Source organism: Rattus norvegicus, chromosome 2, assembly GCF_036323735.1.
Source record: "Rattus norvegicus strain BN/NHsdMcwi chromosome 2, GRCr8, whole genome shotgun sequence".
NCBI lineage: Eukaryota > Metazoa > Chordata > Mammalia > Rodentia > Muridae > Rattus > Rattus norvegicus.
The window spans coordinates 117,135,366-117,149,503 of NC_086020.1; the positions used below are offsets into that span (position 1 = coordinate 117,135,366).

Sequence of the window (14,138 nt, forward strand, 5' to 3'; positions counted from 1 at the left end):
TGTGTGTGTATGTGTACTTGAGTGCAGTGCTCATAAATGCCAGAAGAGGCCATTGTATTTTAGGTAATTGTGAACAGCCTATGTGAATGCTGGGAACCAAACTCAGCTCCTCTGTGAGTAACTCTATGCTTGCTTGTTTGCTTGCTTGCTTCCTCCTCCTCTTCCCCTTCCTCCTCTTCCCCTTCCTCCTCTTCCCCTTCCTCCTCTTCCTCTTCCTCTTGTCCCTCCTCTTCCTTCTCTTCCTCTTGTCCCTCCTCTTCCTCCTCTTCCTCTTGTCCCTCCTCTTCCTCCTCTTCCTCTTCTCCCTCTTCCTCCTCTTTCTCTTCTCCCTCTTCCTCCTCTTCCTCTTGTCCCTCCTCTTCCTCCTCTTTCTCTTCTCCCTCTTCCTCCTCTTCCTCTTGTCCCTCCTCTTCCTCCTCTTCCTCTTGTCCCTCCTCTTCCTCCTCTTCCTCTTGTCCCTCCTCTTCCTCCTCTTCCTCTTCTCCCTCTTCCTCCTCTTCCTCTTCTCCCTCTTCTTCCTCTTTCTCTTCTCCCTCTTCCTCCTCTTCCTCTTCTCCCTCTTCCTCTTGTCCCTCCTCTTCCTCCTCTTCTTTCTTCTCTTCCTCCTCTTCCTTCCCTTCCTCATCCCCTTTCTCTGCCCCTCTCCCTGCCATTCCTCCTCTTTTAATTTCCATGGTCTCTCTTTTTATCTACCTATTTATTTCAGTGTTCTGCCTGCATGTATGCCTGCGTGCCAGAAGAGGGCACCATATCCCATTTTAGATGGTTATGAGCCACCATGTGGCTGGGAATTGAACTCAAGGCCTCCAGAAAAGCAGGCAACATTCTTAACCTCTGAGCCTTCTCTCTAGCCCAACAAGTCTCTATTTGAAAAACCATTAGGTTGTTTTCTTGTTGCAAACCAAATTAATAGCATTCATTTGCACCTTTTCCTTGGCCTGGAAGGAAGTATTGGCAGATCAGCATTGTGATTCCCAACAGTAGAAGAGAAGACATCGGCGTTACTCGGTTTTGATAAACACTTAGGGCAATGATGTGAATATTTACTTTTTTCGTCATTTGTGTCTGTGTGTACGTTTGTTTGTCTGGGAGTCTGGGGTTCCAGGCACTGAAACCATCACTTCCCAGCTCACCAAATAGGGAACTGTTTGAAAGAGGGAGCCATGGTGGATCTTTCTAATCCTTGATTTTTCTCCCCAAGCCATTTTGGCAGCTTGGCAGATAGTACGGATAAATCTGTTACTGTTTGGAATGCTACTAAAAGTATGTTCCAAAACAAGACCTTCTAGTGGAGCATGCTTAGATACAAATGGATATCTATACTGTGTCTGCTAGAATCTTTGATGAAAGTTGCTAGTTCTGTCTTGAACCATGCTATGGGAACGTCTATGGATGTAAGCACACATGCAAAGCAGACAGCCATAGATAGGCTCAACTGAGAAGTCTATAGCTGACCTAAACTTCTCTCTTAGGCATGTTATAAGGTTGGTATGTAGTCAGAGACACATACATCCTTTTTAATGTCTATAGATGTGAGAGCTCCTACCCAAAGGAGCAGTATTTAAATGTATATAGCTGCGAAGAGTGTACTTCCCAGAGAGCGTGAAGCAAAGGAGAAAGGAACTGCCCTGACTGGGCAAGTCTTCAAGACAGCAGTTCCTACTAAAGCAGAAACAGTGGCTGACTGGGAGCCTCTGCTTTGGACAAGACTAGGTAATACACATTGTAACAATGGCATTTGAAAAGTCAGAGGCTTCCAAAGCACTTACAGGTTCTTCAGTCCCTAGGTATTGAGGGTTTCAGAGCTGTGATCACTCTTGACTTTGTCTGGACTGCTTAGCTTTTGCCATGTACCTCTGATCCTTCCTGTCATACCAGCACATGCTGCTGTTCACAGACTAAGCTGTTAGTGAAAAAGGACTCTAGTTGGAACAGTAACTAAGAGCAAAAATAATAATGTCATTTCCATTGGGAAGTATTAGTTGCTCTTTTGGGTTCTATGTTTTAAAATCATAATTTACCAAGTCCTGCCATTCTGATTTGATACTGTGAGTGGGCTTTGTGGAGTTGCCTGATTTACCATTCACTTTTGACTGACTGGTCTTTGTTCCAGTGAAATTAGGATGTTCTCCCTTGTGTGAGTCTTGGTTTCTTTCCCATTGCTTTGTTAAATACCCTGACAGTAGCAGCTTAAGTGAAAAAGGTTTATTTGTCTGGCTTCTAGTTCTGTCATTCTGGGGAAAGACATAGCAGTATGGAGGGAAGGCCAGGTGACAGGAGCCACAGGCAAACAGGTCACATAGCATCACCATGCAGGAAGCAGAGAACAAACAAGTTGGGCCTGCACCAGTACCCACTTCTTTCAGCTTTCATTGTCCAAGTGGACAAATGCATGAGCCTGTAGGAGCCATTCCATGCTCAAGTCACAAGGACAAGAAGAAGTCACTAGAAAACTCCCATCACATCCCCATGAAAGCATTTTGTAACTAAAATCATGTGCTAGTATAAAGTCCTCCTGTCTTTTCTGCACTCTCCTCATAATTGCATTTTTTTTTTTTTGGTCTTTTTTCTTTTTGTCGGAGCTGGGGACCGAACTCAGGGCCTTGCGCTTGCTAGGCAAGCGCTCTACCACTGAGGTAAATCCCCAACCCCCATAATTGCATTTCTTTGATTTTTTTTTTTTATTATTAACTTGAGTATTTCTTATATACATTTCGAGTGTTATTCCCTTTCCCAGTTTCCGGGCAAACATCCCCCTCCCCCCTCCCCTTTCTTATCGGTGTTCCCCTCCCCACCCTCCCCCCATTGTCCCCCTCCCCCCAACAGTCTAGTTCACTGGGGGTTCAGTCTTAGCAGGACCCAGGGCTTCCCCTTCCACTGGTGCTCTTACTAGGATATTCATTGCTACCTATGAGGTCAGAGTCCAGGGTCAGTCCATGTATAGTCTTTAGGTAGTGGCTTAGTCCCTGGAAGCTCTGGTTGCTTGGCATTGTTGTACATATGGGGTCTCGAGCCCCTTCAAGCTCTTCCAGTTCTTTCTCTGATTCCTTCAACGGGGGTCCTATTCTCAGTTCAGTGGTTTGCTGCTGGTATTCGCCTCTGTATTTGCTGTATTCTGGCTGTGTCTCTCAGGAGCGATCTACATCCGGCTCCTGTCGGTCTGCACTTCTTTGCTTCATCCATCTTGTCTAATTGGATGGCTGTATATGTATGGGCCACATGTGGGGCAGACTCTGAATGGGTGTTCCTTCAGTCTCTGTTTTAATCTTTGCCTCTCTCTTCCCTGCCAAGGGTATTCTTGTTCCCCTTTTAAAGAAGGAGTGAAGCATTCACATTTTGATCATCCGTCTTGAGTTTCATTTGTTCTAGGCATTTAGGGTAATTCAAGCATTTGGGCTAATAGCCACTTATCAGTGAGTGCATACCATGTATGTCTTTCTGTGTTTGGGTTAGCTCACTCAGGATGATATTTTCCAGTTCCAGCCATTTGCCTACGAATTTCATAAAGTCGTTGTTTTTGATAGCTGAGTAATATTCCATTGTGTAGATGTACCACATTTTCTGTATCCATTCCTCTGTTGAAGGGCATCTGGGTTCTTTCCAGCTTCTGGCTATTATAAATAAGGCTGCAATGAACATAGTGGAGCACGTGTCTTTTTTATATGTTGGGGCATCTTTTGGGTATATGCCCAAGAGAGGTATAGCTGGATCCTCAGGCAGTTCAATGTCCAATTTTCTGAGGAACCTCCAGACTGATTTCCAGAATGGTTGTACCAGTTTGCAATCCCACCAACAATGGAGGAGTGTTCCTCTTTCTCCACATCCTCGCCAGCATCTGTTGTCCCCTGAGTTTTTGATCTTAGCCATTCTCACTGGTGTGAGGTGAAATCTCAGGGTTGTTTTGATTTGCATTTCCCTTATGACTAAAGATGTTGAACATTTCTTTAGGTGTTTCTCCGCCATTCGGCATTCCTCAGCTGTGAATTCTTTGTTTAGCTCTGAGCCCCATTTTTTAATAGGGTTATTTGTTTCCCTGTGGTCTAACTTCTTGAGTTCTTTGTATATTTTGGATATAAGGCCTCTATCTGTTGTAGGATTGGTAAAGATCTTTTCCCAATCTGTTGGTTGCCGTTTTGTCCTAACCACAGTGTCCTTTGCCTTACAGAAGCTTTGCAGTTTTATGAGATCCCATTTGTCACATAATTGCATTTCTTAAGCCTTCACCTGGACTGTTCTTCCTTCCCTGCTTTTACTGTGGGTATTGAGATCGAATCTAGGCACCTGCTAGGCAAGTACTACACTTCAGCTTTGTCTCCACTGCCTTAATGCTTAGTCTCCTTTCGAGTCTAAATGCTAGCTTATCTTAAGGTACACTGAAATTTGATTTTGCTGTTGTTATTGTCCTTGCATTTTTTGTTTTGTAGGGAATCTAACCAGAACCTTAAGTATACTAGGCAAGTACTCTTACCATTGAACCACATGCTTGGCCTATAAAATTAAAATTTTCTACCCCACATTTGAAGATATGGTTCATATAGTTGTGTTTTTAAGTTCACGGTTTACCTAGCAACTTAAAACTGGTATTACTAATTTGTATTCTTTAGTGACTCTGAAGTGAAATTGTTTTTGTTATCACACTAGAACCTTTTAACCTGCCTGTTCAGGTCATGGTCCTTAAAGTACAGTTTAGCTGGATGAGCTGGTTAGTGTCCTGCTGGCAGAAGGATAGCAGTTAAAGGTCATTATTATCTACATAGTGAGTTCAAAGCCAGCCTGGACAACATGAGACCCTGTAAAATCTATATATTATACAATTACAGTTGTATACAATCTACAATTATGCACACTGTTTACCTAGACCCTAATTGTCATTATTTTAAAAATGTTGTCAACACACAGATACTCCCTAAGCCACCCATTGCCCTCACATCAGGAAACTTTTGATTTATTGCTGTGATAATTACAGAAATATATTTTCATAACACCTTTTGTAGTTCTGCGAATGTGAATTTAATATGAAAACAAATTGCATCCCTTGCTTAAGGGTCTAGAGTTCCTACATATTGTCATGAGAATTTCATTTCTACTCTACTGGCCTTTGTGTCTCACTGAAAGCCTGTTTTCTCAGGATTCGCTTGTAAAGGTCAGTGAAGGACAGCATTCTGAAGGAAGTAGATGGGAGAGCATCTTTCCAGAGCTGGTGCATATCACAGCTGTCTCTTTGGATTTGTTCCAGCTACCGCTCAGTGGCTCTTACAGAAAGGAAACCTTAGAGGCCAGTACTGGGGCTTAGAACATGGTGCTGGAGGACACTTGCTTCCCAAGAACCCCCGTGCAGCTGGCCTCAAAGCACTCTCTTTTCTTTAGGTGCCTCTTGCTTACCATCCCAACTGCTGTATCTATCTTCCAGCCCTTGATGTTTTTCCTGGAATAATTTCTTTTTTCCCCCACTAATTTATTTATTTACTTTACAGCCCTCTCCTGCTTCCAGTCCCCCCTCATGGTTCCTCCCCGCACCTTCCCTTCCCCTTCATCTCTGAGAACTGGGATACCAACTCTGGATACCAACTCACCCTGGCAACTCAAGTCACTGCAGGACTGGGTACATCCTCTCCCGCTGAGGCCAGGCAAGGCTTTAGGGAAACAGGATCCATAGGCAGCAGCAGAGTCAGAGACAGCCCCTGCTCCAGTTGTTTAGGACCCACGTGAAGACCAAGCTGCACATCTGCTACAAATGTGCAGGGAGGCCTCCTGGAATAATTTTTACAGTTTAGTTTTCTACTTAATTTTCTATCCCCCCCCCCCCTTTTCTGAGTCCGTTTCCCTAAAATCCTAGAAAAAGTCATAATCTAGTAAGAAGTTAGGCATGGGGGGCTGGGGATTTAGCTCAGTGGTAGAGCGCTTACCTAGGAAGCGCAAGGCCCTGGGTTCGGTCCCCAGCTCCGAAAAAAAGAACAAAAAAAAAAAAAAAAAAAGAAGTTAGGCATGGTATAAATTAGTTTAATGAGTGTGTAAAGCTACATTATAAACACTTACAAGAGATTGTGGTAATATTAAGGAAAGGATTAATTAACTCAAAGTATTTATAATAATCTTGAAATAGGGTAACCAAACTATTGAATTATTAAGCACGTTTGAATCACATTGCTTCTATAGCAAGCCTTCAAGGACATCTTTAATTCTTCTGCTCTAAGTCAGACTAAAGACTCATTTGGTAAGATTTGGAAAATAGTATTTCTGTTTTCTCGCTAGTAACCAAATAAAGAGATGTAATACAGATATATAACTAAACACTGTTTTCCCATTGGTTTAAGAATAAAGGTAGAAAGTACCTTACATAAGTCAATACGTAAGAATCAGAAATATAAAAAACTGGTTATTCAAAAAACTTTGTACAGTCTGTGTATGTAGAACATGTAGATCTAAAAAATACACGGTGCTCACCTAAGCAGTCATGGCTGTTGGATGCTTAGGCTGCCAATTCAGACAGCATAGATGCATCTAAGCTTACAGTTTCCAGATGGCCTACCTATTGCTCATGGCTTTCTGATACAGATAGAATATACATTTTAAAAAATATGTTTTAAATATTTATTTCTAAAGTCAGAGATAGTCTCTGCTTTGTGCACCTGTTATATAAACTCCCAATCTACAGTTGGGTAGTAGTTTTGCTTCATAGTCTGGTAAAATGGCATCTAGCTAGCCATGAGGAGTAGAAGGGTGTGCTGCAGTGATCTGGCAGGTGGCCCGGGCTGAGAAGACGACGTGGGGTATTCCTCCACTTCTCACGAGCTTGCAACGGGCTACAGGGCAGCACGTGGTTGAACTTGATAATGAGGAATGTGACACTGACGTACAGAGGGAATAAATTACATATACATGCGTCTAAGAAACTGAGACCACCTTAATGGAACAGTTTATTTATGTAAGTAGAATACGAGGGTAAGCAAAGCCAGTTTTCCTTTTCCTTTCTGTCCTTTTCAGATGGACATAATAGCATGAGCCTAATACAGCACATGGGACATAGAGGTAATAGAGTAGTTAGTTCAAGGCCAGCCTAGGCTAATAAGATCTTGTCCTCAAAAACTCTTTGTTGTATAAGAATGAACATATAGTTCCAAAATTGTGAACCAGTGGATTTTTCAGCAACTTATCTCTTTCTGTAGTAGCATGTACCCATAATTCAAATACTTAGGAGTCTGAGGCAAGAGTACTGTGAGTTTGGGTTTGCTTAGTTTGTATAGCTAGATAATGGTCAGCCCGGGACTATATAATGAAACTTTGTATAAAAAGCAAAAAGTAGAATGCTTGCATGTGTGGGGCCATGGGTTTAAACTCCAACAGCCTCCTTAAATGAAAGTCCATTTTCTAAGGGCTACATCTCTGATCTTTGGTTTACTTACATGGAGAATGTTAGAGCCCACACACCCCAGAGGATTATTGCCCACATAGCAGCAAAATGTTAGCTGTGAGGTCCCTCTGCTTCCCACACTTCCATGTGTGTGCTCTGGATAGCAGTTTTGTTGAGGTTGCCCAGAGAAGGCAGAAACCATCAAACAAATAGGAAGGTATATGTCCTGGCTGCTGTGCAGTTATATCTGTGATGCTAGTCAGTCCCTATTTTCCAGTATCTTCAAGGGATTATGGCTATGACCACATTGCTTATCAATGGAAAGAGAATTAAATTCTGAAAAGTCTGTTACAACCTATAACCATACCATTGTATAGAAAGCCATAAAATCAATAACCTGTCTATCCTGTTAGCCTTCTCTTTTTTTCCTAGAAAACAAATGAAATTCTGGGTTATTGCATTTAGTAGGTGTTCAGTGATTCTGTGATGGGGACTTTGTGGCACTATTCAGTAAAGAAAACCATAAACAGCTGCTGTTTTAGTGTGGTTTGGCTGGCATTTGTTTTGGGGGGAGGAGTTAAATGTCCATTTAAAGCCTTCATTTAAGTCACAGTTCAAGTGCACAGTTAGTAATTGTGCACATGGATTTGATTCATCTGGTCTTTTTACTATGTGGTTAATTTTCTTTTAAAATACAAAAACTACATGGGACTGGATAAATAATTGAGTGGTAAGTGTGCTTGTCCCACAGGCATGAGGACCTGAGTTTGAGCACTATACCCACAATAAACTGTGCATTCTGGTACAGTTTGACGAGGAAGAGATGATTTGCTGACCCCTGGGTTTGCAGGCCAGCCAGCCTCACCTACTTGGTGAGCTGTAGGCCATTGTGGAGCCCTTGTAAATGAGTGGAGTAATTAAGGAAGACAGCCTTGTGCCCACAGGTGCGCCTGCACACATGTAAGTAAACACATGAGAGACAGGCTCATTACATTTTAAGTCTGCTTGCTCTAGTGGATGTCTTCTGTACATTTGAAGAATATTTTTTTTCCTTTTTTTCGGAGCTGGGGACCGAACCCAGGGCCTTGCGGTTGCTAGGCAAGCGCCCTACCACTGAGCCAAATCCCCAACCCCTGAAGAATATTTTTAACTATCAAAATAAAGTTTCTTGTATTTAGTCATGATCTTCCAGTCGTTATGTCCCAGGCCTCACAGAAAGCTAATGATGGCAGGATTCCTCTGCCTTGCCACCTTTGATGTGCTGTCGGTCACTCTGGAGCACCTCATGATTGTTTGTGCATCTTTGAGAACTGCTATCATACAGATCTCTAAGAAGGCTGGGATCTTAGTCTAGGTCATACTGCCTTGTGATGGAAGATAAATTAGAAGATGCAAACAGAATTGAAGGGAGACTATTTAGGTTGCTGTACTAGTCTGTACCCATGGGTGGGAATGAAGGTGGAGGAGGAGGGGAAACTACGTAAAGGGACATATGATGGATGGGTTAGATGTTGGCGGACCTGAAACTGAGGGTGGCAGGTTTGTAGATTGTGTCACGCCCCATACTTCCTTCCCTGTTTAATTCCTCTGTTTCTATGCTATGTTCTGTAGGCTGTCTTCTCTCTCCATTTTCATTGAGTCAGTTGGGCACACTGTGTTTATAGTCTGTCCACCATAGCTTTTCTTCTGCTCTAGAATTCAGAGCTTAGTTAGCATTACACATACCACATGATGTTCACACCCTGGACTTCATATAATAAGGGCCAGAGGACAGCTGTCTCATTCTTCCTTACCTATTTTGGTGGTTTGAATGAAAATGACCCTCATTGGCTCATAGTGAGTGGCACAGTTGGGAGGTGTGGCCTTGTTGGTGGAAGTGTGGCAGTGGGGATGGACTGGTTTCAAATGTGCAAGCCAGACCCAGTGTTACTCTCTTCCTGCTGCCTACCAATCCAGATGTAGAGCACTCAGCAACCTCTCCAGCACCAAGTCTACTTGTGTGCCACCATGCTTCCTGCCATGACAATAATGGACTAAACCTCTGAACTATAAGCCAGCCTCATTTAAATGTTTTCCTTAATAAGAACTGCCATGGTCATCATGTCTTTTTACAACAATAAAACCCTACCTAAGACACCACCTTCCCAGCACCCAACATGGTCCTGGGGCAGGACCACCCCCTTGGTGAGGAACCAGTATTCTCTTTAGCTCCTGTGTGCTGCTGTCACATGCCGCATGCTAGAATGATCACATTAAAGAGTGTCTGGTCATGAGTACTTCACCTGAATGTGTGTCTGTGCACCGTGTACATGACTGGTACCATTGGAGGCCAGAGGAAGAGGGAGTTGGCTCTTAACTTGCTGTTGCGCCCCCGCCCCCCACCCCCCAGTATACCTTCTCACTTCACATCTCCTGCTTCTGTGCTGCTTGACTTCTCAGTCTCACTGAGTGAAAGAAACCCTGTAAATAGCAGGAAGTTGCCTTCTCTTTTTCTCTTTAAGAGAAGACTTGGAAGGTGTGGGGAGGAGAGGCTTGAGCCCTTGAGTACATGGCCCAGATGTGGTCAGAGGACAGCTCTGGGAGCCCATTCCCTGTGGGATCCAGAGATTGAGCTCAGGTCACTGGAATCTGACAGCAAGCGCTTTTACCCACTGAGCTGTCTCAACAGCTGTAAGCTTGTGTGTTTAAAAGGTTTAATGGCATCTTCCAAATGAATTCCCAAGACTGCTGTCATCTAAAACTGAGTCTTTCCACTCCTAGTACTGCTTAATAATTTTTAAAATATTGTAAGTACTTAACCAGAAGCGAGGTGAACCTTGTACTGAAACAGAGAGTCAGTCATAGGTCCTTCAGCATCTAAAACAATCCATCTCAAGAATATTAAAACTTGGTGCAGCTTACTCACCATGCTTCAAGGAAAGTAACTGATGATATTTTGTTATATAACAATATACTTTAAAAACCAAATTGGGGGGTTGGGAGTAGCACCAGCCCTTAATCCCAGCACTAGGGAGGCACCTGGTGTACAGAGTAAGTTCCAGGGCTACACAGAAACCCTGTCCTGAAAAACCAAAACCAAAACAATTGAGGGGCCAGAGAGATGGATTTTCAGTTAAAAATACTTGATACTCTTGTAGAGAACAGAGTTCACTTCTGAGTGCCCACATCAGGCATAACTTCAGCTGTACCTGTGTGAATCTGATGCTCTTCTGGCCTCTGCAGTTACATACACATGCAAAAATAGAATTCCTTTAAAAACAGAATGGAAGCCAGGCGTTGTATCACACTCATAACCCCAGCAGTCAGTAGGTGGAATTAGAAGCATCAGAACATCAAGCAAGACTAGTCTGTTATATATCGAAAATTCAAGGCCAGACTGGACTGTCTTAGACCTTCTCTCAGACAAACAAAACCCCAGCGTGATCTAACAGTATCACCTGCACAAAAAACCAACCCCTACCAATAGAAAGGAAGTAACAGGGGCTAGAGAAATGGCTTCCAGTTAAGAATGTATACTCCTGGGGCTGGGGATTTAGCTCAGTGGTAGAGCGCTTACCTAGGAAGCGCAAGGCCCTGGGTTCGGTCCCCAGCTCCGAAAAAAAGAACCAAAAAAAAAAAAAAAAAAAAAAAAAGAATGTATACTCCTCTTCCAGAGGACCAGAATTTATTTCTATTACCCACATCAGGTACTCACTACTGCCTGTAACTCCAGCTCTAGTGGGAGCTGTTACCTGTGTCCTCGACAAGCACCTGCATGCACATGTGCACACACCTATATATAAAGGATTTAAAATAATAAAAAATATTTAAGAGAAATTACAAAGATTTAAGATGGAAAGACTGAGCCATTTACTTTCACATTACTGTATATGCTGGGTGAAAGAGTAAAGAAGGAGTATTTGGATTTTTCTGGGCTATATTTATACTTAAATAAGTGAGGACCCGTTACCTAAAAAATTTACCATGTTTGTTACATCATAAAATGATGGAGTGGCAATGATAAAAGTGGTAGAAACCAGTCTTCATGTATGCCAGGCAAGTGCTCTACTAACTCCATCACATCCCCAACCTATTGGCTGCTTGTTCTTGAGACAGGCTTGCTAAGCATTCCAGGCTAGCTTTGAACCTGCGACGACTCCTGCCTCAGCCAAAGGAGCTGAGGTTGCAGGCCTGCACTACCAAACCTGGTGAGATGGTAATTTCTGGTTGAGTTACAGCTTGCTTTTTCATTCTTCTGTTGCTTGTTTTTATGAAACCCAGCTTAGAAAATCGATTCAATGTTTTTAAATTTTTCATTAAATATAATTAAATGTGTTTTTCTAGTGTCTTCTGTAATAAAATCTTTGTAGCCTAGTTTAAAGTAACTGTCTAGATTAAAACACATAAGTTACTACTGCTCTGAGTAGTCAGACAACAGGAAGTGAGTGTTTACACTTCTCAATGCCTTCGTCAGTGTGTGATTAGGAATTGCTTCTCTCTAACAGGTGGTTTTCTTCTCTTGTTCAGGGCACTCTTTGGGGACAGCCATATTTCTGACTCCATAAAGCAGTTTTCTATGTAAAGTTTGCAGAGGGTCAGAACAATGCCTCCACGACCATCTTCGGGTGAACTGTGGGGCATCCACTTGATGCCCCCACGAATCCTAGTGGAATGTTTACTCCCAAATGGAATGATAGTGACTTTAGAATGCCTCCGTGAGGCCACACTAGTCACCATCAAGCATGAACTGTTCAAAGAGGCCAGGAAATACCCTCTCCATCAGCTTCTGCAAGATGAATCATCTTACATTTTCGTAAGTGTTACCCAAGAAGCAGAAAGGGAAGAATTTTTCGATGAAACAAGACGGCTTTGTGACCTTCGGCTTTTTCAACCCTTTTTAAAAGTAATTGAGCCAGTAGGCAACCGTGAAGAAAAGATCCTCAACCGAGAAATTGGTATGATACAATTTTCAACTAATCAACACTGTCATTGCCAAACTGCAAATAACTATGACATCTCCTCTTTATTTCATTATTCAGATACTTTGAATTATTACCTTTGTAATCTTTAGATTTCTATTTAAAAATCTAAAGTAGTTTTTTTCTACTGAGCTATAGAGCTTCTTAACACTTTGATATTCTGTAGGGTTTTACTTAAGGGATACAATTAGTAGGAGGACTTAGATCTCTTATAGCCAAGTTTTATTACTGTGAAAAGTTGATAAAGGTTCTATCATAATATTAATAGGTACATGGACAATGTATATAATATATTTAAAATACTTGAAGCCTCATCAACTTATTTTTCTTTTTGGTTTTTCAAGATAGGATTTCTCTGTGTAGCATTGGCTGTCCTCTTAAAAATGAATTTATCAAAGATTTCTTTTTAACTCATAGAAACTTTTCTTTTGTGCTTTTCTAAATGTGTGCAGTTCTCAGTTCATAAAAACCACATCTGCCCTACATTCTTTATAAACATCGTATTTTTTAGGTTTTGTTATTGGCATGCCAGTGTGTGAATTTGATATGGTTAAAGATCCAGAAGTCCAAGACTTCCGAAGGAACATTCTGAATGTTTGCAAAGAAGCCGTGGACCTGCGGGATCTCAACTCGCCTCATAGCAGAGCAATGTATGTCTACCCTCCAAATGTCGAGTCTTCCCCAGAACTGCCAAAGCACATCTACAACAAGTTAGATAAAGGTAAGGAGGCAGTCCCTGCAGCGGGATCTTCCGTAGCCATGCTGATTGCTTCTGCACAGTTGCCCTTTGCTAACTGGATCATGAACCTAAGACAAGGACTGCTACACCATGAGCTGAGTGCAGAGTAATAATCTCTGGAGAGCAGTTACTCCTCCTTACTGACTGACTCACTCACCCCTTGGTAAATGCTTATCTCACTAAAACCGAAGAACTGAGTTTAGAAGTCACTGTTGCACAGAATGCTAACAGAATTAGAGCTGACTCTCTGTTTAAAGTTTAAAGTGGAGTTCAGCGCAGCCATGGGTCCTTGTTATCTGCTAGCCCACTCAAAAGGAGCCTTGGATGTTGTGCCTTTAGGCCGATCTTTACCTCCAGTTAGGCTAACTACACATAGTTGCTGGTTGTACTTAGAGGAACAGTGAACACTTCTTCAAATTTGTCTTCAGAGAGATGAAATAGACGCAGTAATGCGCCTAACAGTGTCTTTCTGCTACAGGACAAATCATAGTGGTGATTTGGGTGATAGTCTCTCCAAACAACGACAAGCAGAAGTACACTCTGAAGATCAACCATGACTGCGTGCCAGAGCAAGTCATTGCTGAGGCCATCAGGAAGAAGACCCGGAGCATGTTGCTGTCCTCGGAGCAGCTGAAACTCTGTGTCTTAGAATACCAGGGCAAGTACATTCTCAAAGTGTGTGGCTGTGATGAGTACTTCCTAGAGAAGTACCCTCTGAGTCAGTACAAGGTGAGTGATGATGCCCGCACAGAGCTGCACGTGTGCTTAGCACAGAGTTTTGATGGATAATAGTGAATATTAGGAAACATCATTTGTAAGCTTATTTTTATTAGCATATTTGAATTTTGCTTAGTACTAATAATGAATGCCAGCCAAGTCTTATACCAATGAGCTATATCCTCTAGTGATCATTTATCACATTTGTGTATTTTATGTGTTTTGCTCATATTCACCCCCGTTGGGATGAATGATTTTACCTACACCCACTGATCTCCTTGTTCTCAGCCAGTCCCCCTTCTGTTTATGTTTAAATAATGCAATTATTTTAGAGTTGGAAGATGTAGTAGTTATACTAACCATAAAATATTCA

General features: G+C 42.3%; 1 protein-coding gene across 2 annotated transcripts in view; it reads left to right on the forward strand.

Moving 5' to 3' along the window:
• The window catches only part of Pik3ca (phosphatidylinositol-4,5-bisphosphate 3-kinase, catalytic subunit alpha), a 73,769-nt gene that overhangs the window by 31,723 nt on the left and 27,908 nt on the right, over positions 1 to 14,138 (forward strand). The window contains exons 2-4 of one of the 2 annotated variants that reach the window (XM_039101610.2): positions 11,858 to 12,285; positions 12,821 to 13,030; positions 13,527 to 13,777. In XM_039101610.2, the coding sequence (XP_038957538.1) occupies positions 11,934 to 12,285; positions 12,821 to 13,030; positions 13,527 to 13,777 (813 nt within the window). In that variant the 5' untranslated portion in view covers positions 11,858 to 11,933. 2 annotated transcript variants of the gene reach the window in all.